Below are 26,650 nucleotides of genomic sequence, written 5' to 3'. Positions count from 1 at the left end.
ATTTGTCAGTGTAACAATTTGCCGATTTTCAATCGCGATAAGCTTAAACAAGAGGAGGCGGGCAGGCTTCTTCTCTTCTCACCTGTATGTCACCTTCTATAATTTAATCGGTTATCTCTTCCGACAATCAAGTTCAATTCGTCCTTGTGGTACCTCCCCCCTTTTCCACCGGGGTATAAAATCCCCCTGACGCCGTCTGAAAACTTCAGAATTGTCTTTGACGTCTTCAGATTTCAAAGAGATTTCTAAAAATGTCTCGCTTCTTGGCTGGAACCCTCTCCGCCATTTCTGGCATCGTCATTCTAGGATCGTTGGTCGTCGCTGGTGTACTCTTCAATGACATCAACTCCTTGTATTTTGATGTTATGGATGATATGCATGAGTTTAAGGTAATTATCAATTAACACATCGTTAAATTTCTTAATTTTGAAATTCCCGAAGTTTTGATACCCATATCGATAGGTTTTGAAAATTTGAGAAAATCGAAATTTCAAGATTCTGAAGTCATCTGAAGCCTTCTAGACGTAAAATTTTCAAAAACCTCATCGTTAATCTTTTTAGTTTCAAAATTTCCAAAGTTTTGATACCCATATTGCCATAGTTTAAAAATTCTGAAAATTCAGAAGACGTCAGAATTCAAAATCCCCCATCTCACCAAATCCTATCAATATGGGTATCAAAATTTTGGAAATTTTGCGTAGAACAACGTTAACGACGTTATTTTCTCTAAATTTCAATTCTGAGGCATCAAAATTTTCCATTTTTCAGCTCCTCGCCGATGACGCCTGGAACAAGATGATCACCGTCCAACAAAACGCGCCAGGAAACAATTTGGAGGACTTGTTCAGACGTGGAAAAAGACAGGCCGGCGGATCATGCAACTGCGGACCACAGCCAAGCAACTGCCCAGCTGGACCAGCCGGTAAGAAATTAGAATGAATGGAAAAATCCGGTGAGAAATTAAAAATCAGGAAAAATTATGTCGTTAGAATTCTTCAACGTGAAATTTCCAAAGTTTTGATACCCATATTGAGAGGTTTTGGTGGGATTTAGAATTTCAGAAGATTGACGTCTTCTGAATCTGAAATTCTGGAAGTGTGGCAATATGGGTATCAAAACTTTGGAAATTTTACGCTGAACAACTTTGACGTCAATTTTTTTTCTAGATTGCAAACCAACGATTTTTCGTCCAAAACCTTGAAAACTGTGAAAAACTTAAGAACTAAGAAGAATGAGATCGTTAAAGTTGTTTGTCTTTAAATTTCCAAAATTTTGATACCCATATTGATAGGATTTGGTTAGATGGGTGATTCTGAATTTTGACGTCTTCTGAATTTTCAGAATATTGAAAGTGTCAGAATATAAGCAATATGGGTATCAAAATTTTGGAAATTTCAAAACTAAGAAGGTTATTGATAAAATTTTGAAAAAATTTGCGTCTAGAAGGCTCCAGGAATATTGTAGAATCTTGAAATTCCGATAATTTTCAAAACCTTTCGATATGGGTATCAAAACTTTGGAAATTTCAAAACTAAGAGTTTTAACGTCATAATTTTCTTTCAGGACCACCAGGAGAGCCAGGACAGCCAGGAGACGACGGAGCACCAGGACAAGCCGGAGGCAACGGACACGACGGTATCCCATCGCCAATCGACCCATACGCACAACACGAATGCATCAAGTGTCCAGCCGGTGCTCCAGGACCACAGGGACCAGACGGTGAGGCCGGACCAGCCGGACCAGACGGACAACCAGGACAAGACGGCTCTCGTGGAAATGACGGAGCTCCAGGAGCACCAGGAGCCCAAGGAGACGCCGGAGCCGCAGGACAAGACGGAGAAGCAGGAGCACCAGGACCAGCTGGAAAGAACGGACAACGCGGTGCAGGCGCGCCAGGACCACAAGGACCAGAAGGACCAGCTGGAGCACCAGGACAAGACGGAGCACCAGGAGAGGATGGAGCTCCAGGACATGCTGGATCCGAGGGTATCGCAGGAGCACCTGGAAAAGATGGAGAGGCCGGACCAGATGGTGTCGCTGGAGAGAATGGAATCGAAGGAGCACCTGGCACTGACGCCGCCTACTGTCCATGCCCACCAAGAACTGTCGGATACGGAGAGGTCGAGCAACCACAGGCCGAGCAGAGCGGATATAGAAGACGTGCTGCTAGACGATTGTAGATTGTTGCGGAATGAAAAATTTGGAATGTCTGTAAATTTTCTTGCAAATAAACCCTTTTTACTCACATTTACATACATTTTATTTACATTTATGAGCACTAGAATGGTTATCTATAACTGTCTAGGATGCCTGCGGCGCTAGAATCGTCTGGGGTGCCTGCGGCGCTAGAATCGTCTGGGGTGCCTGCGGCGCTAGAATCGGCTGGGGTGCCTGCGGCGCTAGAATCGGCTGGGGTGCCTGCGGCGCTAGAATCGTCTGGGGTGCCTGCGGCGCTGAAATCGGCTGGAGTGCCTGCGGCGCGAAATTGTTGCATTTACTGCTAGCTTTGAAAGTGCATATCTCAAAAGTGGGCGGAGCAAACAAGAAACTTTTAACTACAAAATTGTAGATCGATTAAAACTTTCATTTTTGTAGTTGACAACTTTTTTGCTAGCTCCGCCCACTTTCGAGATACGCGCCTTTAAAGATAGTTAGCAGTTATGCAGCTAACATACATGCGCGCTCTTGCCGTGCAACATTTAAAGGCGCCTATCTCAAAAATGGGCGGGGATAGAAAAAAGTTGTCAACTACAAAAATGTAGCCCTTGTTTCAATAAATTGAAAAATGAATGTTTTAAGGCAATTTATCCTAAATTCACAACACGGTACTGTCTATAACTTACCATCCGGAATGTGATTCTTCTAGGAGCCATATTGTTTCAAGTATGCTTTTGTGAAAAAATAGAAAAGACTATTATTGTTATTAGTTTATTATCACAATTAAGAAAACTGAAAAAACAGAAAAAGTATTTAAAAAATTGAAAAAAATTAAAACAAAAAATTAATAAATTGAAATAATAAAAAGCAAAAATCGAAATAAACCGAAGCTTTTTAAAGGGATTTCTGAATCATTCGCTTCCATTCGTCTACCAGGCTCTCCTGCTTCTTGATCTCTTCTGGTGAAAAGATTTTCACCTTCTTCGGCCTGCTCTCATCCACGATCATCTCAAAGGCGTCGTCATTTTCCATGAGGTGCTTTTTGGTAATCTTGACTCCTGGTTGTGGAGCATTCACGACTCCGACGTTGAAGGCAAATGATGGCTTCTCTGCTGTGGTGGTTGGGGAAGCTGGTCCGGATGTGGGTGGAGTGAGGAAGGATGGTGGTGGAACGGATGTGTCGATGAGGAGTGGAACAGGTGAAAGAGCGTTGACAGCAGCTTCCAGTTGATCCTTGGAGCATTGTGCAGGTTTCCCGGCAGTCTTCGATGGATGGACCGGATAGTGCTTTGTGGAGACAGAGGACGGGGTGTAAATAGTCAACTTGACTACTGTACCCTTCTTCTCATCTTTATCGACATTTTCCTTCGAGCACTGTGGTTCCTGCTTGACTGCAACAGCATCTCCTTCCTTGTAGTCCTCGTCATTCTCGAAACATTTCCAGACACTTTCCTCGGCATCTTCTGGAAGCCATGGGAAAAGTGTGGTGTTGGAAATCATACGATGCTTCTTGTTCACAATCATTGAGAATTTATCGGAATCCATGAAGACGTCCAGTCCAATTTCTCTTTTCTCCTCATTAACCGCAGGGAGTTGAACGGAGAGATCCTCTCCAAGAGGATGGAAGGAGTGCCACATGCATGGTTTGATGACGGTGACAAATCCGGAGGTGACGGTAGACGATGGCATCTCGTTGAACGTTAGAGTAAGTGAGGTTATATCTGAAAAGACAGAAAAATAAGTTATAGGAGTCCCAGAGCGCGTAAAAGTAAAAAGAGAGAGAAAAAGAAAGAGTCACCATCCGGTAGGTCGCAAAATGACTATAATGAGAGTATGAGAACGGAAATGGACAGATTGACCCAAACCGCAAAGATGCGCGTATTTGTGGGCGGAGTCTGTAGCTATGGGAAGATCTATCAATAACTACTTGGGGAGATTCCCATCATAACCATCTTCTCATTTGGAAGTGTGAGTGAGAAAGGGTCAGGAATGTGCAAAGTGTGACTAAAAAAGAAACCAACAAACATAATTTGAAAAAAAAAAACGGAAAAATATTAAATTATGTGATAATAACAAAAGGAAAAACTATATATTAGGCTAAAATAACCCAAGTTATGAAAATTTGAAGTTGGTGGCCTAGAAAACCAAAAAAAAACGAATTTCTGACAGAAAATTTGCTGAAAATTGCAAAAAAAAAAGTTTAGAAACCTCGAAAATCAAGTTTTAGCTATAAAATGATGTTTTTAGACTAAAATCGGAAAAAATACATTTTTTCAAAAATTATTATTTTTTGAATTTTAAAATAAGATAAGAAAGCTAGGCCGCGGACCTATTCTCGAATTTGTAATGATTTTCTGAGTAAAATTCGAATTCGAGCCGAGCTATGACGCTTTGAAGATGGCCTAGAAATCCAAACTCGGTTTTCTAGGCCATCAACTTCCAGTTGTAGTAAATTAGTGGAAAATGGGGGTTTTTGAGTTCTAAAAACTGCTTTGTTCAGAAAAGCTTCAAACTTCAGATCGTCATAATTTGGCTTAAATGGAAAGACTGAAAATAAGCCAGGACTAGAGGAGTCCTAGAGGAAGAGGGGGAAGGGAGAGAGAGAGAGAAAGAAAGAGTCACCATCCGGTAGGACGCAAAATGACTATAATGAGAGTATAAGAACGGAACTGGACAGATTGACCCGAAACACGAAGACGCAAACATTTGTGGGCGGAGTCTGTAGCTATGGGAAGATTCCCATTATAACCATCTTCTCATTGGAAAGACATCTGCGTACAACGAGGTTCCAAGTTGGGGGACAAGCAGGTAGTGTGAGTGGGAAAGGGTGACAATGTGACAAGTGTGACTGACATAATACAGTAAGAAATCAATTGCTAACTTTCATATGACCTGATTTACGACTTATTACAACCGGTATTGAACCCTAGACACTGACACTTAACTAACTTCAGCATTAAGGTAACTAGTAAGGAGACAACGAGTTAGTGCGAATGAAAGGTCCGCAGATCTGGTGCGCCTCCGGCACAAATGAACAAAAAAGAGATTTTGAGATCCCGTCACTGGCCCAGATAAGATCCCACTATTACAAATTTGTTAGGGTTGTGTAGATCAAAACTAGCTCACCATTTTTCTAGTTGACAACCTTGTGATAGCTCCGCCCACTTTTGAGATATACCTTTTAAGAAAAAAAATTATAAGAAAAATACAAAAAAAGGTTATTATTTTAATTGGTTTATTATTGCACTTAGAAAAAATTGAAAAAAAAGGAAAAACAGAAAAAATGAGAAAATGAATAAAAGTATTAAAAAATAGATAAAACGGATCAAAAGTTATTCAAAGACAATCCTGAATCTTGCGTTTCCATTCGTTCACGAGAACTTCCTGCTTTTTAACCTCCTCCGGCGAGAATATTCTGATCTTCTTTGGTTGACTATGATCGACGTACATCTCGAAAGTGTCTTCACTATCCGACAGTTTCTTCTTGGCGATTTTCACTCCAGCATTTGGTGCCGTAACACCATCTCAAAGTTCGTTATTTTTAACTGGAAAAAAACAAAAGAGGGACAAAGCTATTATTGTGAAAAAAAAGTTATAAAAATGAAAAAAAAAGTTGTAAAAATGTGATAAATTCGCAATAAAAGTTATTTTTAAAATTCGCGGCAGAATTTTGCTAACGTTTGCTTTTGAAACTATGCCAGTGTCAAATTTCGTTCGAAAGTCAGAGTTTTATTACTTTCCGGCAGCATTGATGGTGGAGGAGCAATAAGAGGATCTTGTTGAAACATTTATCTTTAAAGGTGCATATCTCAAAAGTGGGCGGAGCTCGCAAAAAACTGTCAACTACAAAAATAATTTACACGATCGCCCACTTTTGAGATATGCACTTTGAAGATTGTCAGCAGTCTTTTGCCATGTAAAATTTAAAGATGCATAACTCAAAAGTGGGCGAGGCTAGAAAAAAGTTGCCAACTTTGAAATAGCAGACCAATTATCAATTAAAAATAAATGAAAAATAATAAGAAAAATACAAAAAATAGGGTTATTATTATGGGTTTATTATTGCAATTCGAAAAGTTGAAAAAGTTGAAAAAAAAACTGAAAAAAATTATAAAATGAATAAAAGTAAATATAACAAAATAAAAGAAAAACACGAATCAAAATTTTTTAAAGGGTATTCTGAATCTTTCGCTTCCACTCATCAACCAGACTCTCTTGCTTCTTGATTTCTTCTGGAGAGAATACCTTTACTTTCTTCGGCTTGCTGGTATCGACGTACATCTCGAAGACTTCTCCAGAATCCGAGAGTTTCTTTTTAGCCACTTTGAATCCTGGCTTCGGAGCATTGGCAACACCCATGTTGAATGCAAAAGACGGATTTTCAGCGGTGAGCGATGGCGAGGCTGGTCCGGATGTCGGTGGTGTGAGGAACGAAGGTGGTGGTACGGATGTGTCGATGAAGACCGGAAGACGGAAGGAAGGTGGGGGAATGGAAGTGTCGATGAAGAATGGAGGAGATGAAAGTGAGTTGGCAGCAGAGTCCTGTGGATTGTTGGAAAGTAGAGGAAGTTTCTCGGCAGTCTTCCGTGGAAAGATATCATCTGCTTCTTTGCAATCCTCGTTGCTCCCAAAGCATTTCCAGGTGTTTTCCTCAACTTCTTCGGGAAGTTCTGGGAAGAGCACCTCGTTGATCACTCTTCTGTGTTTTTTGTTCACTAACAACGAGAACTTGTCGGCGTCCATGAAGAAGTCCAGACTGATGTCCCTTTTCTCTTCTTTAATTGACAGAAATTGAACGGAAAGATCCTCTGTAAGAGGATGGAAAGAGTGCAAAGTGCATGGTTTGACGATGGTGATGAAATCAGAGGTTACGATGTAAAATGACATCTTGTTGAGCGTTGGGTCAGTGAGGTTATATCTGAAAAGTAGTAAAGTAAGTCAGGGGTAGAGGGGTCCCAGAGGGCGTGAGCGAAAAAAGGGAGAGAGAAAGAAGGAGTCACCATCCGGTAGGACCCAAAATTACTAAAATGAGACTATGAGAACGGAACTGGACAGATTGAGCTAACTCTTGCATATCTGCGTATTTGTGGGCGGAGTCTGTAGCTATGGGAAGATCTATCAATAACTAAGTCCCTGGTTTGGGAAGACTCCCATTATAACAATCTTCTCATTGGGAAGACAGTGATGTTCCAAGTAGGGATAAAACCAGGTAGTGCGATTGGGAAATGACATGGAATGTGACAAGTGTGACTGACATAGTATTGTAAGAAATCTATTGCTCACTGTCATCGACCAGATTTACGACTTATTACAACAAACAATAACAAAAGAAATATAATATTAGGTGAAAATAACAAAGAGAAATGAGACAATACATTTGAGAAGTGCAAATATAGTACCGGCCAAAACGATATCATATTTTGCCTTTTTCAGTTGAAAATGTCCAACTTTGAGAGGGTGTCATGGTATCAGTGATTGTCCCACAAAGTAAATTATACATAAACCATACTAAATGAAAACAGAGCTCCATTTTTGTAGTTGACAACTTTTTTGTACGGACGCTCCCTAGAGAGTTATAGTCATTTCAAGAAGACAGCTCGAAATTGATCAATTTATGAGATAAATTACTTTGTCGGCGCGTAACTTGCTACGGAGTGTCCCTACAAAAAAGTTGTCAACTACAAAAATATAGCCCTGATTTTGATCTGTATGACCCATCAAACATTAACTTGGCGGGACTATCAGTGATACCGTAACACCCTCACAAAGTTTGCCATTTTCAACTGAAAAAACACCAAATCGAATATCTCACTGCACGGTACTGTATATTTGCACTTTTCACATGTTTTCGCTCAATTCCCTTTGATATTTTCTCCTAATGTCATTTTTCGTCTGTTATTATCAATTTTCTAGATTAGTTAGTATTGTATTTCATTTTTTTCTGTTCTTTAAGTTCTGTTTGTTGATTTTTCACAGTAAGAAGCCAGTCACACTTGGTACATGCACATTCTATGTCTTTTCCCAGTGACACTACCTGGTTGTCTCTCTACTTGGAATCTCACTGTAAGCAGATGTCTTCCCAATGAGATGATGGTAGAGAAGTATGGGGGTACACCTCCGTGCGTTTTAATTTCGCATGCTGCGCTCTCTCACTCTCTCGTCGGTTAGACGTTTCTCTGCGCTCTCTCACTCTCTCACCCTCTCTCGTTTCTCTGCACCCTCCACTCTCTCACCCACTCTCGTTTCTCTACACCTCCACTCTCTCACCCACTCTAGCTTCTCTGCCCCCTCCTCTATATGTATACTCTCTCATGGTTTTTTATTTTTTATCTATAGGACCCGATCCCCTAACCCCGTGAGTGTTGACTCAGAGCACAACCCTTGTGCTAAGTGTGTAAACTAAATCAGAGGGGTAAATGTGGTAGACATAGTGAGGGGCCTCGGGTGCCGGGAGGGGAGCCGGGAGGGGGAGAGGGGCAAACATGAAGGATAGTGTATGGGGGGAAGGGGAGGATGACGTCAGAGGGGAAGACGGCCGAAGGGGAGGGTGAATATAAGACTTATTTCTCTGAAATTATTTAATTACTTATTTCGTTAATTACTTATTCCGTTAATTAAAAAAACGAATATTTTCGAAACTACACTTTATCTGTCAAATCGTTTCGAGACCCAAGTTTCAGAGTATACGGTATCTCTGAAAAATGTGTCGCGCGCGGCGTCCGCGTCTTCCGCGTAATTGATATCTTCAAAATCTATTTTCAAATTTCTTCTTTTTCAAATTTCTTCTTTTTTCAAATTTTTGTACTTTTTCAAATTTCTTCTTTCTTCTAAGACGTGTCCTTGTGTTTACTGAGAAATGACTAACGGAAAAAGCCTGTGTCTCGCACTCCCTCTACTAAAAGACCTTACTTGACTTTTTCGCCATTTCTGCCTCGTAGTTGCCCTAACGGAATGGGCAACGTAAAATATTGCATATATTTGATTTTTATTGAATTCTAGTATTATTTTTATTCGACTATCTACTGAATGATGGTCCCTTTGATTTTTATTGAATAAGGTATGTTTTAAACACTTTTTTAACTAGGAAAATCTTTTCTTTTTCAGTTTTATTTCAATCCGACACAAGATCTCCAAAAAAAGAAGCCATCATCCAGCAAAACAAATGGAAACAAGCTTCAACGAGGCATGATAACCTGTGGTGAGTACTTAAATTTCAAAATATACTTTAATCTTAATATTGTTGTTTTTTTTTTTCAAGATGAAGAGAGGAAGTAGAAGAAGAAGACAAAGCAGAGATGATCAGCGCCTATACCGTCAAAATGCAAGAAGTTGAGCGAATCTTGGACAAGAAGAAGAGGAGGAAGAAAAGGTCGCCAACGAGGAGTTCGATCTTGCCATTGGACGACAGGGAATTCAAAAGAACCGGAAGTAGAAGAATGTGCCGCCCTCCCCAGCAGTCAAGCCTCGAGGTGAGTACTTAAATTTCAAAATATACTTCAATCTTAATATTTTCGTTTTTTCCAGCGTGATAGTCCGGATGAAGAAGCCGACCGTCATCTTCAAGAGGCGAATTGGTGAGTAAAATCTCATACTAAATTCTTGTTTAAAAAAAAAACTTTTCAGTGGAGGGATTATACTCCTGACACACAGGAAGAGCGGGATCGGTCGTCAGACTTCAGAATCCCGCGCTCCACGTGATCCACTCGATTTGGACTATTATTTTATTATATCTATTTCTTTTTAATCCTGATTTAAAAAATTTATATATTTTGAAGAAATAATAAAATATCATTTATTCACTTTTTCGTGTTGGAAAAAATAAAAATGGAAACATGTATATAGTTTTCTCAAAATTGAAAGTTTAATTTTAATAAATAACAAAAGTTTAAATTTTCATATGAGAGAAGTCGACGCGAAGAGGTTGATGATTCTCCTTGTCGGCTTCCTAAAAGTAAATAAATAGTGTTAGCGAAAAAAGGGAAAGGTAGTCTAACCTTTGGGTTGTACACGGCGCCTTTGATGTAATCGCCTTTCATTGGGGGCCACTGAGTGGATTCATCAAGGTCCCAGACCGGTTCCTTTTTGATCTCCTCCTAAAAATACTCACAGTATTAAATCTAGAATTTAAAATTTACCTCAGTGAGTAGTTTTCTTGGGGACTCCATCGTAGCGGGTAGTATAGTCGGTATAACGTGAATATGACTGTGAGATGGAATGTGATGGAATGTGCGGGTAATATTGAATCAAAACATCTTAATGTCAAATTTTGTGTAAAAACCCATTATCATCAAAAACAACATTTATTCTTTAAATAATCCAAAAAGATTAATCAGAATTAATTGAATTGTTTCTCCAACTCCGCAGCAAACAGTGCCGCCTGACGCTCCAGAAGAATACCTTGACCGTCCGGGATATCCTCATCCTCTTCCAACACAACTTCAGGAATATCCGAGATTTTGATCTTCTTCTGTGGTTCTTCTGGTTGGGGCTCTACTTGATGCTTTGGTGGTGCTTGAGCTGAATAGGTACATTGTATTGAAATATTTAAAAAAATAATTTTACCTTGGAGAGTTTGCAATTCCTTCCAAAACTTTTCCTCTTCTTCTTTGAGTAGGGCTCCTTGGCCATCCGGGGATTCAACAACTTCCTAAATATATAATAGTAAGTCTATAGTGAATTTGTAACTTACTTGTTGGAGGGCACTTTTTTGGTGGGTCGACATAGCTCAATAAAGAAGAAAAGTGATGGCTGTTGTTAGTGAGGCAACAGTTGTGTGAGTCAACACTTATGCCGACGTCATGTGTAGATTGGAGAACTCATCTTTATAAATTTTGATTGTTCCCACAAGAGAAAGGTTTTTGAATGATTCAACGAAAAGTGGAAGCATCTGAGGTGCTGTCTTTTGGGGTTCCGGGAAATTTTGAGGACACGGTGGTTGAGTGACTTCATCTCGTGGAAGCGGAGAGGATGGGAGAGACACACCTTCTTGATCAGACATTATGAATGAATGAAGGCTTTTCATATTTCAGAGGTTTATATACTCGGCTCTCACAGGTCTTCAAGTGATTCTTAACCCATTTTACCACGAAATCATCGTTTTTTGGCAGATTGTCTGAGAATGGGCACCTTATGTGCTTATTAGAGTGTTTCATAGCTTTCCGAAGCAAAAAGTAAATACAATAATATCCGCAAACATCAGACAAAAGGCCTTGTATTGGTTTTTGAAATACTTTCTTCCATTTGACGCAGTTTTTCGTAAAAAAGTCCAAAAACTCGGTTTGAGGATCACAGCCGCTACTATCCATAAAATATCCATAGTTTCGGTCATCTACCCAGAGTGCCACCCAATGTTCACCAGTTTCGGTACTTGGAGCTGTATTCCAAATAAATGAGCATGGTCTTCTGGTGATTATTGGTTCATGATCACTAGGAAATACTCCCCGGAAACTTTTTCTGGTTATATGACATGAACTAAGAAATTTCTCCAATTGTATAGTTGATAAGGACATAATTTATTAGAACAAGCGAATACGAACATAAACACACTCAATAGGATAAAGACTGCCCGATGGCTCGCGGAATAGTGGGGAGTTGGGATACGAGAGTGTAATATTATATTTAGTTTCGAAATATTTCTGGACGGAGATGAGCTGGCGTTTCTTCCCTGGAATTCGTGGTACCAAACGGCTGGGGAAGAAATGATTCCGTGGTTTAGCGTCACTGAAAAATCATTGAAAATGAAGGTTTTAGGTAAAAATCAAACTCACAGGCTAAACTCAGCTTCTTGGCTAACCTCCTGCCCATTACAGGAATTCCAGAAAAAGAGGACGTTGGATGACTTCAAGTGGCGATTCATATCTCGAACGTTGTGAATTGAAAGATTCTCAATTTTGTGGACCATGAGGAAGTACGATGATAGACTAATGTCCATACACTGAAAAAGAAAAAATAAGAAAAAAATAATTTTAAAACACTTACTCCGGCTGGAAGAGGATTGGCAAAATCCGGAGGAACAATAGGGCGCGTGGTTCCCGGCAACATCATACGACCGACTTGTACGACGGAAAAAGTACAAAATGAATTAATTTTTTGGGTTTGTTGTAACATTGCGGTAACGGTCGACCTCATACATTGCATCATATTGTGACAAAACCAAAACATTCAGCCCTCCAGCGGGGACTTTCTTCTTAAAACGCAATAACAGTTGAGTGCATCCGGCTTGTACCAATTCCCATGAATTTGAGGTATCAATGGGGGCAATGTTGAAAACAAAGAAAGTGTGCCCACTTCGGAACATTTTGTATGTAATACAGGGACACGTCTTATTTGATACACATCCGAGTTCATCATATAGTCGAGCGAGTGCTTGAGCATAACTCTTATTCTCAAAGTCACATTGAATTGGTTGTGGTGGGTACGCTGTTCCGCCAGCGTTTAGTTGAATTTCGGAAACGTCAAAATGTGGAAACTCGAGAGAATCTTTGGTGACATCAGCATTGGGATTGAGAAGTCCAATAATTATACGCCTTGGAACAATGTCATGATATATAGTGCTGAACGGTAGTTCAAAGCGTCCTTCAGGGACTCCAATAATTTTTACTTTCGAAAGAGTGAATGGATATTGAGCTGGTGCAGTTCTCAATCGATTTTCCAAAGCTAGAGTAGCTGATGGTACAACATCAATCGCCCTCATATGTAGTTTCAAATCGAAAATTTCCAATTCAGCCTTTGTGTCTTTAGAACTTTGCAGACAGAAAGCGTCACTATTTCGGTAGAGTGTAAGTTGAATATCAACATGTGGGATCAAAAGTCTATCCGTTTGGAAACATTCCAAAAGTAGCGGAGCATACAGATCCAATTCTGATTTTGTAGTCAAGACACGGGCGTCTTTACTGTTAGGGTCCCGCCATCCAGCAGTAGAAAGAAATCCTTCTTTGGTTTCAGTATTTTCTCCAAGTAGAGTTTGAATATAGCTTTTGTATGCATAATAGTCCGAGTCATAGACCGGAACATTGTTAAAGGTTACTTTAACTTGGTCAAAGAAGGTGGCTCCAATAAAGTTTGTATATTGAATAGGAGGCACGTCATCTCCTTCTTCAGCATTTTTGAGTTTCAGTTTAAAACTTATATAAGTTTTGTTGAGTTGAAAAAAGTGTGCACTATCATAAACATTGAAAACATACGGTCCTTTTGAATTTATAGCGTTTGTTGTGGTATAAGTCATCCATGTTCCCTTTGTGAATGCAACTTGACTTGGTGGAGTGTCAAAAAGACAAATATTGGATGGGGCGCTTGGAGCACTCTTTGATTCGATTAGCTTTGCCATTTTCCAAAGATGTCGCGTTTTCGTGATGTTGATTTCGGCAAAGACCTTTTCTTCTTGGACGTCTTCCGCTTTTTAGATGGAACTTTTCTTTTTGGGGCCTTTCTCCTTGTTTTTCTGGCAGGTTTCCGCTTCCGACGAATCGTTTTTCTCCTTTTTCTTCTTCCACCAGACTGATCGAGTTTGCTGACCGCACGATTGATAAGAGAATTATAAGAATTGGTAGCGTTTTTTGACAAGGACTGTTTAAAAGAATCACCAGCCGCTACGTCGTTTGCAATACGAAGTGACGAATCCATGACTTCACGACCTACTGAAACACCCATACGTTTTAGCAGGGGTACAGCAGAAATGAAGAGTTTTCCGAGTAATTGCGAGAAAGGACCGTTTCCCCGTTGATAGAGACTTCCGGCACGAAATCCACCAGAACCGGTCTGACTTGGGTCATTTTCGAAAAAATGGACCCAATCAATAGAACCATCAGGATCAAAGTAAATATGCATAGTGTGAGACGCGGATTTCTTGAGTAGTTGAATACGTAATCAACCATCAAATGAGTATTTGACTGGACGGAAATGAAGTACGATGACAATCTTTCCAGAGTTAAATGGAATGAAATGATCTCTATCGTTCTTAATTTGAATGCCGATGCGGGAAACTTCTTTCACTCTCAATGGTACATATAGCGGGTTTGAGAATGTTTGTTCAACATTTCCCTCATTTCCCGTACTTATACTGATAACCTTCAAAAGAGGTGTTTGTATATGACTAACCATCTGGGGTTCTACCAAGCCTTCAGAGTAGATATACATAAGATCTGCACCGGAATACATGGTATATTGCCCTTTTGCAGGAAATTGTGTGTTTTCCTTGTTTAGACCGAGAAAATAGCTGAGGCGGTCCGAAAGTTCAACACGTGTAATATTCTTCGTATGTTGAATAGTTACTCGCTTGAATAGAGGATCGTATGAAAACAACTCGATTCCCTTTCCTGTTGCGTTTGTTGCTGTTTTCACCGTTTTCGCAAGAGTATGGTTCAAAATCTCGATTAGTTGACTTGGTGAAGAAAATGAGCAGTTTGGCACTTTACACTTGTATTCCGTTGTTCCGAAAGAAACATAAAACTCATTCTCATATTTACCCGGTGATTCAGGGTTATGGGAAATCAAATCATGAGAGGTTGGATAAATGATGGAAGAAAGGGCTACTTCATACTCACGGCGGAATACCAAAGAAGAAGGAAGCGGGGTTTGAAAATTAGAAATTGTCGATCCGGCTTGGGCATTAGAAACAAGAGTCACATAGAAATCACTCATTTTCTCTAATTTTAGGATTCGGTAGCAAATATCCAATACACGAACCAAGAATAATAAGCCACTGTTGCTGATGCGGATGATCAAGAGTACAAACTTTATATAGTGCCACAAAACATACAACATAAATAATAAAAACTTGTGAAAGAAATACAATCAAAGTCCTAGAACAGATGGTTTGACCGCAAACCCACTTTGGACTATCCATAATAACAAATGAAAAAATTAAACTTATTTCTCAAAAATGATCTGTTTTATACAAAACCATCTCTTCAGCGTACCAAATACCATCAATCTCCTCTTCGTTCGAATCTGATAGAATATACACTGGAATATCATAATTCAAGATTTTCGTCACTCTGAAGACTTCATTGGTCCATTTGGCTCTTGTACCCTTAGCGAAAGGAGAATTTTCAATCAAGACTCTGACCGTATCACCAACTTTGTATACAGGGTTTTGTGCCTTCGAACCGCCATAGAGTCTCTGCCAGATTTTATATGCATTATCCCAAGTAACATTTTCAGGAGATGTTCCAATCGAATCCATATAAGTACTGTTTAGTCCTTCCAAGATTTTCGGTAATACACTGACCCAGTCGTAACTTTGTGAAACGGTGAACCACTTTTCCAACTTGTTCTTGATTCTCATGATAACATTTTCAGCATAACATGCTTTGACATTTGTGTTCTTCGGGTTATAAAACGTAATACCCATTGATCGAACAAAGTTTTGAAACTCTTTTCCCATGAATTCGGTACCTGAAAATAAAATATAAGCACACATAAAAGACAACTGAACCATACCTTTATCCGTATATAAACTTGATGGAATTCTTCTTTGAGCAGACAGCAAAATATCTTTATAAGCCTCAGTGACTGTTTCACACTTTTTATTTTTCAATGGTCGAGCAAACACATACCGACTAAACACATCAACCACTACCAAAATGTAGCAGTAACCTTTGTTCTTTGATTTGAGTGTTGGGAGCATTGCAAGATCTGCCATATGGTGGCTATTAGGTCCACGGGCGACCCAAGGATTATGCTTGATTTTCTTGACTTTGTGAAAATGACGTGTGTATGCATTGTTTGAATGAAGATAGCTGAGAACATCTTTTCTTCGAATGTGAGGGTTTATTTTACGGGCTTGAGCAAGTAAAGTTGACGGACCTCGCAATCCATATTTTGGATCATGGTACAATCTTTCAAGGAGTTTTTCTTTTTTGACAGGTGTACCTCCATTACTCCAGCGTTTGACAGCAAAATTCCGGGGTGTGAAGCGGGTTTGGTATTTTCTTTTCGGGTTAAGAATATATTCTTCAGGAAAATTGGTTTCACTCAAGTATTGTGACAATGCTCGTAGCGATTCCGAAGGGGTTGAAATTGGATTTTGATTGGAAAAATCTTCAAGAATTCTTTTCACATTGTACAAGGGAATCAATCGGTTTCTCAAACGAAATTCACCGGTCCGCCCATCAATTTTAAAATAACTTGGGTGGCGCTTAAAGTGATTCTGGAGTTTGGTTTTACTTTCTATTATCTTTCCTATGGTAGAGATTGAAGGTGGAATGACGGGTAAAGGTGTTGTAGGAATAGTATCAGCTGAACTACCTGAGTGTTCACTTGCACCATCATCAAAATTACTGGAAGCATCCGCGAAAACATCGTCTTCTAGGTTTTCATCAAATTCGGGTTGTTTTTCAACTTCCTGCTTCTTATCCGCTTCTTTTACAGTTTTTGTCTCATCATTCCGTTTTTTCACCAAAGATGATATTTGTTGTTGCAAAAGTGAGAGTTTAACGTCATTTTCCATAGGAGCATCCAATATTTTGTTGACTGAGTCATCCGCAGGGCTTCGATTTTTGACCAAATCTTCATGTTCTTCCACGGATAGTAGTACATATTTATTGTAGGACATGTTCCAGAATAGAAGAAGCAGCAGAAATCAAGACGGGCAAAAGGACAGCAATTGGTGTACCACCAGTTTGAATTAGAAACTGACGAGTTTCGTCAATATTTCGAAGGGTTGATAGGCGTCTCAAGTCGGTAGAATAACGTTGAAGACGACGGACATTCTTTTGAGATATTTGAACATTTCCTTTCAAAACATTATAAACCAACTCTACCAAACAAATAAGCTTTTGGTCCGGAATTGCATTTATTAGAGCAATACGAGCATTTTTGTCAGAAGTTGCCGAAAGAGCCATAATTTCATTAAAAGTCTTCAAATCCCACTGGGGATAGTTATTTCGGGACGTAGACATGAGTAATATTTCCAGGAAGTATATTATCACGATACCGAATTTGATCAGGACAATTTTTGTGAAGGTCGATCAACAAATAAGTATAGGGTTGGCTGGTAGCGTCAGAATAAATAGAAAGAAAAGTGTTACAGCCTCCGGGCATAAGCTGGGAACCCAAACACCGGACACTCGATTTATCAGAATTGTTCTTGAATAGAATGATATAACTTGCTTGGAGGCGGAGATTTCTTATCACTTTTGAATAGAAAATGGTGTGTAGGAGAAACATTACGGTCATATCGTAGTGATGGGCTAAAACTGACACTAGACGCTCCATTCCAGAGTTTTGGTCAATTTTCGTCATTAAGTCATCAATTACAACCATAGCCTGTTCCTTCTTATATTTCTTCAATTCTTCGAGATTTGGTAGGCCTTCGCGTAAAATGATATCTTTCCGGTTTTTCATCGAATCGGGTACACTTTCGAAAGTGTCGTAGTACCAAAAACAGATCTTACTGTCCACATCAAAAATTGTATTCCTTTGATCGACTATTTTCCGTGCCAAAGTACTTTTTCCCTGGCCACTAGGACCAACAACAAGAATAGTAGACTGCCAAGCAAGCTTAACCATGATGAATGAATATTTTTTTGAATATTTTTGTTTCATTTTCATACCATTCGATGCGAAAAAATTTCTATTAATTTTTCGATAACTGGAGAAACTCATGAATTTTCCATTTTATTGCATAATTTCCGATATTAACACATTTCTCGACAATATTTCACTAAAATATGTGATGGCCGTCCCGTAAATCGACATGGCCTATCTTTTCTGTCTCCCAGTCCCCGGCCCCGCGCAAGGACGCTTCCCTCTCCCAACTATTTCATCATCACCCATCTGTGTGTTTGCTTCCCCTCTACAGACGGTCCCCGCGCAAGTACGTAAGTACACTTTGCGGCATTTGCGGCCTCCTTCCCTCTCTCAACTATTTCATCACCACCCTTCTTCTTCCCCCATCTGTCTGTCTGTGTGTCTGTTTGCTTTCCCACTACTTTGACGTGGACTTGAAAAAAATAAATTTATTATGAAAAAATATGTACAGAAAAAATATACAAAATTTATTTATGTCGATACCCGAAGGGCAGTGTTGACCCATCCGAAAGAACTCTTCTCTTGTTGAAGGTGTACTTCATTTGTTTTTCAATGTCCCGGGCGTAGACATTGTGCTCCCGATCCCTCCGCATCGTGAACTGGGGCACCTTCTGAACTGTCCTCGGTGTGACCTCCTCCAAGACTTCCTCAACCATCGTCTTCATATTGTCGAAGGTGACGATTTTGTCGGCTGCTGAAGTCATGGTGAATCCCTTGGCCTTTAGGGAAATCTGGAAAAATTTTTTAAAGTTTTATGAATATATTTTTTAGTTGTTTACCTTTTCTTCACCGGTTTCCATCTCCTGTTTGTAACTGTAGGTTTTGGGACCTAACGTTACAAATTCCTTCATTTTCCCGCTCAATTCGCTTGTGAGGTCCCCCAAGTATTTGCCCAGATCTTCCTTCAGAGGGTCTTCTTCTCCATCTGGCACCGTGTAGATGAGGGAGTCGGTATCTGAAAAAATAAATTAGTGAAGGAATTTTCAAATTTATAAATTTACCTGTATAGACCAGATTGTCGGCCCCCACTTTCTCCATCAGCCTATACAAGTGGAGCCTCGCGTGGGATGTTGTCATCGCGGCGATGTGCATGGCACTCGTCCGGAGACTCTCGAGGCATTCGGCCCTCTTTTGGTGCTTGACGACGAGGGTGTCATTGACGGCTCTCACGTCTTGAATCTCGACGGTTTTATCGTAAAGAATACGATAAAACTTGGCCGGATCAATAATGATTGACGTGTTCGTCTTATCCACCCTCTGGGCCGTTTTTCCCCACTAAAATAAAACTTTCAGAATTTTTTAAAATTTAATAAAAAACTTACGAGGGAGTTGAGCAAGAGTTTGGAGACGGCTCGCTTTCCGGGGTTCTTCTCCATCTTATCGGCATCCAACTCGATAGCCTCCATGTCGCGGTATCCTTTAATGAACGCTTCCTTCTCTTCATCGGTCTTGAGACTTCCTGGCCATCCACTAGCATGCTGAAATAAAATGTTTCATATTTGTTTTTAATTAAAAAACTTACAATTTTCTCCACCATCATCTTGTTTATATAAGAGGTGAAGAGTCCTCCTTGTCCCTGGGCGTCGTTTCCCACCCAATATTTGTATTCGATGGCCTAAAAATTTAATTTTTGTTTAGAAATAAATGTAAATCAACTTACATGGAAAACTTCCAAAATTTTGTACCCCAGGCTCAGGGCTTTGTGGAGTTCAACGGTTGTGTACACACCCGTGAAGGACCTTTCATCATCCGTGTGTTGACAGTCTTCTTGGTTTTCCTCTCTCATACAGACTGAAGAAAAATGTAATTTTGGGGAACTTGAAGAAAATACTTACTTTTGCAGAGTCCGAAAACCAACTTTCCACAGGACTTGTCTGCAATAAGAGGGAGTCGGAGATCATCAGGTGCCAACACCCGACACAGCATGAATCCTGAGAATGGGATGTCTTCTGGAGCAGTCATTGGGACTTTAAGGTCCTTTGCGGGAACATCATTTGGCGGTCCGACGGGGAAACGGCAGTACTTCATCACGGAGGGGTATAAGCTGAAGAAAAATACGATTTTATGATAAAAAAGGTGGAAAATATACCTGATGACGTCGTTGAAGTTCATAATTTTGCCCTTATCATCGACAATCAGTCTAAAAACCTCAGTCCTGCCACCAACCAAGGCTCTCTCCATTTGGAGGATCCCCTAAAATATAATTTTGTTTTATTTTTAAGATTGAAAAACTTACGGAAACTTCATGATTGGCGAAAAAGTCCGCCATTTTCGGGTTGTTTCGGAGCTCCGCGTCTACATCACACTCCCAAACGACCTCCACAGGATATCCACTATCCTTCAGTTCGGCCAGTCTCATTCGGTCCCTCTCTCGAACCTCCTCGCCTGTCATGTCGCCAATCATTGAGTCATCGGCAAACGAACACGAGTGGGCATGCCAATAACACCCCTAAACAAAAAGTAAATTATGTTGAAGAAAAAGACAGACTCACATTGAATTCAATTATTTTTCCTTCCGGGTACTTTTCACATTTGTCAATGAAGCCATCAACTCGGTATTTTCCAATCTTCTTTTCTCCATAAGTCGAGGAAATTTCCACTTGGACTCCATCCCTATGTCCAATCCATGCCAAATACTTTTGACTCTTGATGGAAGCATTGTAGGAAGCCGATGGTTTGACGTCCAACACGATTGGGAACTTTCTTTGGAGATGATTGCGTCGGAAAGTGGTCATCGCGGCCGAAGCGATAGTGACCGACTCCTGTAAGAAACGCAGACAGTTAGAAAACACACATGTTGCGAGGGGAAAGTGCGGGAAGGGGGTAACCATATGGTCGGGTGAGAGAGTGGAGAAATAGACGGGAAAAGAACCAACCTCTAACAGACAGACATCTGTCAACTCTTCGAAGGCCTTCAGGAAAGTAGTCATTGATGTGGCGAGGATATACACATCATTATAACAGTACTTGATCAACTCTTCACAAAAGTTGAACTTCTTGTTGGATTTCTTATATTCCTCTCTTTCCTCAGCGAGTACCTTCTCCATACGTTTTCTCTCCGACGACGACTTGTTGTCCAGTGTATAGAACTCGTTTGCTGGGAGATCTCCCTCATAATCATAGTTTTCTTCTTTTATAAACTTGATTGGGAAATCTCTGGAAAGGTTTTTTCTATATTTTTTCAAGAAAATAAAATACTTACCCCTTCAGAGAATCCACCTCGAAAGTTTTTCCCATTGTGGCGAGACTCATCGGTAGGTACTTCATGGAGTCAACCATCCGGACACCATTGTGTTTCAGATAGATGAGCTTGGTTCCATCCAGGCATACTTCCGGTGCGGATTTGTTGGAGGCGATCAGACTTTGAAGGATGAATTGACCATCATATCTGAAAGAAATTCAATGAAAATTAGAAAGTTTTTCATTTTACACTTACCCAGACATGTTGTGGGCGACGAGTGTCGACCCCTTGTTCTCCTCAGAGATCACGAATTGTCCGATTTCGGACTTACAATCCAGATCTCTGTTACCGTAATAGATGCTCTCGATTATCTTTATACGGCCATTTGGAGAACATCTGGCACAAGTGTCGGTGGCATCTCTGATTTCAGGCTTCGTACCATCATATTTCACGGTTTTGGGGATTGTAGAAGAACATTCTGGGCAACATCTTACCCCAGTGAACACGATCGGGATCTGCTCTCCTTCCTCCACAGCCTTACTCTGAAAATTTTCTATTATTTTCTGACCAATATAAGAGTACACAAACCTCGATATCATAGTAGAAGTACGTTCGCGTGAGTCTCTTCTCATTCTTCTCACTGACTGTCATCGTACAGTGATGGGTCCCGGCTAATCGAAGTTGGCATCGGTGACAGAAAGTTTCACCGCAAACATGGGGCAAGCTGTTTTTGTTGCGGAAGTAGGGCATCTCACACTTTTTACAAAACTTAGTGTGGTCGCACCTACTTTTTCCTCCTCGTGGCCCTAAAAACAAATAGTTAGACTCGCCCTTTATGTTCATTTGTTTACCTTTTTGCAGATGATTTTCGTAACATGTCTCCGAGGGGAATTTGACTTGGCATTTTTCACATTGAACGGGCTTATCATCTTCCGCTTTCGGGCAGTTCTTCTTTCCACATTTCCTGTGGATCAACTTGCAATTGTAATGTGAGGCCGCATCCCTGAATTTTGCGTCGCACTTGCCGCAATAGTAGACAGTGTCGAGGAGGGCACAAACATTTCGAACACCCCGATAGTGACCGTTTGAGAGGTAGAGAACCAACAATTTTTTCTCCCCAGTGTAGTCCCCTTTGAAAAAGGGGAGAGTGGAGTTTTGCTCGAATACCAGGATTTTATAGTTCTTGAAGACGGTTTCTTGGAATGCTTTGATATCCATATATCCAAAGTTTTCAGACTTTGTAACTCCCGCCTTCTAAAATAAAATAAAAATAGTTTCCCGAGTTTTCAACAGAAAAATATTACCTTTTTGATATCTTCAACAGTTTCGAAGATCCATTTGAACCGGTTAGGGTTGCTGTCACTCTTCCTCAAACTGGTTTCGTAATTGTACCGAGCAGCCGCTGTTTTCTTCTCCCGAAAAATGGAATAATACAGAGCTTGGAGAAGGGCATGAGGAAGACAATTTTTGGAGACTGAAAAAAAAATAGTTGAGACAATTTAAAAGACGGAGATCACCTTTATTAGACATAACAGCATCCTCGCCTTTTCTTCTTGGACCAGTGGGAGTTTTCGAAAAACTTTCTCCCATCTCCTCATCGTCTTCTTCTTCTTCTTCTTCAATTGTTTGTTCTTCCTCCTCCTCCTCCGCGTCTTCTTCTTCTTCCACCCTTCTTTCCTCCACTTCTCCGAGAACTCGATCATCAATTTCCCTTCTCTCATACATTTCCATATCATAGTCTCCTTCTTCATCATCCAGGAAATCGTCGAATTCTCCCTCTTTTTCGACTTCTTCATCTTCTCCATCATCAGAGCACCCCGCTTCGTCATCGAGGAAAGGGCAACCTCCTCTCCTCTTTTTCGACTTTGCCGCACGGGTCTCTTCCCTTTCTACCCTTGCCTCCTCTCTAGTTTCCTCCTCCGCCCTTTTTTGTTTCTCGAAAGCAATTTGTTCGAGAAGTTTTTCAGTGTCAAACTTTCTCTTACGTCCTCGCTTTGATTTCGGAGAAACTTCAGGGGGAACGTCTCCAGAACCCACTGCCGGTGTGACGTATGTCAACATCACCGACAACTCGGGGACGTCTAATTCCAATGGAGAGCGACTCGATTGACTCATTCTCTCCATGTTGAAGACAATGTCATCTACAGTCACTCTTCCTATTGGTTTTAGAGGGAGGCCAATATGCTCCACTAAACTATCAGAAAAAATAGTTACGCCGACATGAAGATCGGTCGTGGAAGCTCTAGAGGGGGCGTGCTTCTTCATGAGGTCAATCAAGGCCTGAGCAAACAATTCAGGACCTTGAGGGTGGAGGATTATGTTTCGGGGGACCCCCAATTTCATGGTGACATGAGTCACAATATCACGGAAGGGGCCTTCAGGTCTTCGGACCACCTTCGTGAGTTCCCTCAGGGAAGCTCCGCCCACTTGTACCTAATAAATAAAAAACTATTTAAACCCCACAAATAAGTTCATTTCACTCACGAGTCCGCTTCGCAACTCCTCCATTTCCGCCTCCTCCACCCGATCGAGCACGTCATTCAGAATTTGTTGAATTTCCATCTTGAAATACGACGAGAATACTGAAAAATGATTCAATCAGCTCCAAAAAAGGTTATAAACGAGGATAATACTGGATATTTTGTCACACAAGAAAATTTCAATCAAAATGGAATGGTGAGTTATTTACTAAAAAATGAAAAAAAAAAATTGAGAAAAATTCAGATAAGCTCAACGATCGGAAACGAAAGTATGGTTTTCGCACAACCGCAGCCGACAAAACAATCGAAAAAAGTGGAAAGTTTTATATTCAACTTTAATAAAGGGTCGGCACCAACCATCTACATTCAAAAAATGAAAGAATGAGGGAGCCACAAGAGGGGGGCAAATTTTGTGTAATGTTTTGATTTCCGATACCATTTCGTACCATTTCGTGCCAGGCTTACCTCTATTATTAGTCCATTTTGTGTAATAATTATCCTAATTGAATATCCTTGATCCATTTTGTGTAATAATCCCTGAAAATTAGTTAAGCTCCGCCCACTTCCGGCTCTTATCACTCATTTCATTCATTTCTTTATTTTTTCTTCTTACTGTGCGGTCGGTTTTTCCACCGCTCTCCCTTTCACGCCACTTTTTGTTTCGTTTTTCGTCTTCTTTTCTCTCAAAAATAAATTTGTATATTCTCTTTTCTGTAGAAGAAATGTCTCATGTCCGCTCCTCCGATGAAAACACCAAAGCCGTTAAGGACCTTCCAAAAACCTACAAAAATAAACCAACCAAGATCGAAGGTGCCATTTCCGACCAAATCAAGAAAATCGTCCACGCACCGAGGACTCCATTGAAGAGAAAGAGAGAGGAGAAAGAGGGAGAAGATGACGGAAAAGCAAAGAAAATGGTAATTTATTTACTTTGTTATATGAAATAGTTTTTTAAATATTTCAGGAATGGCTCAAGATGAAGGCTAAGGATGCTGTGATCCCATCCGAGACGCACGCTGTTGTGAAACCTGAATATCTATTCAAGGAACCAGGAGCTCTCGTCTTCAATATCTGTAATCCCTGCAAACAATTCAACTCGGAGCGTCAGGTGGAAGTAGTCGAGTCTGGAATGGTCCAAATCCGTAAGTTTCTTATTTATTTTTCTAAGTTTCATTGATTTTTCTAACTTTTTCTTCGTGTGTTATTTCCTTGTTTTCAGCATTGGCTTTGTGCACAGTCTGCCGAAACCATCTCAACCTTCAGCGGCAGATCAAGTTCTTCCAGTTTGAAATCCCAACGGTTAAGAAGGAGTTCAATCTGTGATTGCCTGAAAACATACCGCCCAACTTTCTTTTATATAATTGAAAGTGTTCTGTAAACAGACACACAGACAGATATATATTTTTCATCTTCTTCTTGTTTCTTTGTCTGAATTTCTATTCTTTTTCAATAAATGTTTGATGGAATGTCAGCTTGTTCCCAGTGTTACTCACTCCGTTTGATGTTTTCGATTGATGATGACTGTTTTGAAAGGATGACACAGAGCAATTATAAGAAGAGTCACACGAGAACTAACTTTCACCTAATGCCACATTAACTTGACTCTGAAATTGGAAAATACCCGCATTTTTTACTTGAGAGATAGATTTTTTCTGTTTGTGATTTCGGGGGAGAACAAAGGGTTATTCTTTTCTGTGAAGATCTTCACGGTCAAAGTGGAATTTCCCTCATTAGCCTTTATGACAACTTACCGAAATAGTTGCCTTCTTATTAAAGTCTGTATTGTTTTCTTGTGTCGAAAACTTTACTAGACTTAACACTGATTTTTCTAGAATTCTGATATTATTATTTTTTATTTAGTTTTATAAAAAGGTATCATGAAAGAGCACTTGTTACTACCACCAAAACTTTTTTGTTGTATTTGATTATTTATCCAGGTTTAAACTACATTACTGTTGATACTTTATTTCTGTTTGATTCAAGAATTCCATTGATTATTTTTAGTTTAATTTGTACAATTTCTCACATTTTCTCTGTACATAAATGTATGATTAAAAAATTTTCTGTTTGTTAATAAAGTTAATTTCATCCAACCTGTTTAAAAATAAAAATGGAAAACTGATACGAATAGAAATATTCCGATAAAAGTTATTCAGAAACGGTTAGGTTTCACTTGATGCGTAAGAATCAAATCTCATATACGGTAAACGTCACTTGTTCAAAAAGAAACTCATTTGACGGCTGATAGTATAGTGAAGAAAGATATCTATTTAACTTTTTAAAACAAACATCACCTAATTCCACTTCTCTTTGTTATCTTTTTTATTTAAAAAAATCATCAAGTCCGTATACTTTTTCGAAAAGTTTAATATCATATGAGAATATCTTTTTTATATTTCGGCAATATTCAATTATTAAAGTCTCATTCAAACCTGAAATATTTTTTCTAATCAAATTCTTTAAAGAAATAACTAGTATAGTTTCCCTCAATAAGAATAGAGTGGTTATATTATGTGCCTTCACAAATTGTGACACACTTTTTTTCTCTTTCCCACCAATGTGAGTCATGTTTGGTTAGTTCACCAAGGCCTTATGTTTGTGAATCATGACGCGAATTGGGTGCACATTAATTATAACAAGAATTGAAGAGTATAAAATGAGTGATAGAAATATAATTTAACTCCATATAAATCTTCCAAGTCTAATGAAAAATAAACGAAAAATATTATTCTAACTCGAATAATATACATACTTGGTAAAAATAAAAATAATGTATTAATTTTCTGGAACTTTTAATAAAATTATCTGATATTTTGTGTTTTCCATGCTTTTTCAAATATTTGTTAACTATCTAGATGATCATTTCAATGAAAAATGCTAAATACAATATTAATTAGTTTAAAATTAAATTTATGCGAAGTATAACTTAAGCCTCAAAATTTAAATCAATTTCACGAATTATACTAGAAAAATAATGAAAAAATAGGTTTAGATGATTGAAAAAAAAAAGATATCAATTACGCGGAAGACGCGGACGCCGCGCGCGACACATTTTTTCAGAGATACCGTATACTCTGGAACTTGGGTCTCGAAACGATTTGACAGATAAAGTGTAGTTTCGAAAATATTCGTTTTTTAATTAACGGAATAAGTAATTAACGAAATAAGTAATTAAATAATTTCAGAGAAATAAGTCTTATATTCATCCTCCCCTTCGACCGTCTTCCCCTCTGACGTCATCCTCCCCTTCCCCCCCATACACTATCCTTCATGTTTGCCCCTCTCCCCCTCCCGGCTCCCC

At 39.6% G+C, this 26,650-nt stretch overlaps 9 protein-coding genes across 9 annotated transcripts; 3 read left to right on the top strand and 6 right to left on the bottom strand.

Annotated features, from left to right (window-relative positions):
• Window positions 1-251: 251 nt before the first annotated feature.
• On the top strand, window positions 252-2,180 carry GCK72_003292 (uncharacterized protein; the record flags this gene model as incomplete). Its single annotated transcript, XM_003098672.2, has 3 exons — window positions 252-389; window positions 769-922; window positions 1,564-2,180. 3 exons carry the CDS (start codon window positions 252-254, stop codon window positions 2,178-2,180), a joined length of 909 nt encoding a protein of 302 aa, XP_003098720.2.
• An 871-nt stretch (window positions 2,181-3,051) lies between these two features.
• On the bottom strand, window positions 3,052-3,846 carry GCK72_003291 (uncharacterized protein; the record flags this gene model as incomplete). The annotated part of the gene is made up of 1 exon (XM_003098611.2): window positions 3,052-3,846. One exon carries the CDS (start codon window positions 3,844-3,846, stop codon window positions 3,052-3,054), a length of 795 nt encoding a protein of 264 aa, XP_003098659.2.
• GCK72_003289 (uncharacterized protein) lies at window positions 3,188-6,952 on the top strand (the record flags this gene model as incomplete). Its single annotated transcript, XM_053723949.1, has 2 exons — window positions 3,188-3,356; window positions 6,477-6,952. 2 exons carry the CDS (start codon window positions 3,188-3,190, stop codon window positions 6,950-6,952), a joined length of 645 nt encoding a protein of 214 aa, XP_053592594.1.
• Window positions 5,494-5,945, bottom strand: GCK72_003290 (uncharacterized protein; the record flags this gene model as incomplete). Its single annotated transcript, XM_053723950.1, has 2 exons — window positions 5,494-5,681; window positions 5,894-5,945. The coding sequence occupies 2 exons, from the start codon at window positions 5,943-5,945 to the stop codon at window positions 5,494-5,496; spliced, it is 240 nt and encodes a 79-aa protein (XP_053592595.1).
• GCK72_003288 (uncharacterized protein) lies at window positions 6,325-7,044 on the bottom strand (the record flags this gene model as incomplete). The annotated part of the gene is made up of 1 exon (XM_003098649.2): window positions 6,325-7,044. The coding sequence occupies one exon, from the start codon at window positions 7,042-7,044 to the stop codon at window positions 6,325-6,327; it is 720 nt and encodes a 239-aa protein (XP_003098697.2).
• Window positions 7,045-10,492: 3,448 nt separating this feature from the next.
• Window positions 10,493-10,879, bottom strand: GCK72_003287 (uncharacterized protein; the record flags this gene model as incomplete). Its single annotated transcript, XM_053723948.1, has 3 exons — window positions 10,493-10,674; window positions 10,720-10,804; window positions 10,847-10,879. The coding sequence occupies 3 exons, from the start codon at window positions 10,877-10,879 to the stop codon at window positions 10,493-10,495; spliced, it is 300 nt and encodes a 99-aa protein (XP_053592593.1).
• Window positions 10,880-11,672: 793 nt separating this feature from the next.
• Window positions 11,673-12,201, bottom strand: GCK72_003286 (uncharacterized protein; the record flags this gene model as incomplete). Its single annotated transcript, XM_053723947.1, has 3 exons — window positions 11,673-11,877; window positions 11,925-12,091; window positions 12,136-12,201. 3 exons carry the CDS (start codon window positions 12,199-12,201, stop codon window positions 11,673-11,675), a joined length of 438 nt encoding a protein of 145 aa, XP_053592592.1.
• Window positions 12,202-16,697: 4,496 nt separating this feature from the next.
• On the bottom strand, window positions 16,698-17,057 carry GCK72_003285 (uncharacterized protein; the record flags this gene model as incomplete). Its single annotated transcript, XM_053723946.1, has 1 exon — window positions 16,698-17,057. The coding sequence occupies one exon, from the start codon at window positions 17,055-17,057 to the stop codon at window positions 16,698-16,700; it is 360 nt and encodes a 119-aa protein (XP_053592591.1).
• Window positions 17,058-24,071: 7,014 nt separating this feature from the next.
• On the top strand, window positions 24,072-24,672 carry GCK72_003284 (uncharacterized protein; the record flags this gene model as incomplete). The annotated part of the gene is made up of 3 exons (XM_003088259.2): window positions 24,072-24,266; window positions 24,314-24,491; window positions 24,569-24,672. 3 exons carry the CDS (start codon window positions 24,072-24,074, stop codon window positions 24,670-24,672), a joined length of 477 nt encoding a protein of 158 aa, XP_003088307.2.
• Window positions 24,673-26,650: the final 1,978 nt, after the last annotated feature.

The sequence above is a fragment of the Caenorhabditis remanei genome, chromosome I, assembly GCF_010183535.1.
Source record: "Caenorhabditis remanei strain PX506 chromosome I, whole genome shotgun sequence".
Classification (NCBI taxonomy): Eukaryota; Metazoa; Nematoda; class Chromadorea; order Rhabditida; family Rhabditidae; genus Caenorhabditis; species Caenorhabditis remanei.
Note: the sequence above shows the minus strand (reverse complement) of the source record. Positions and strands in the feature narration are given on the sequence as shown.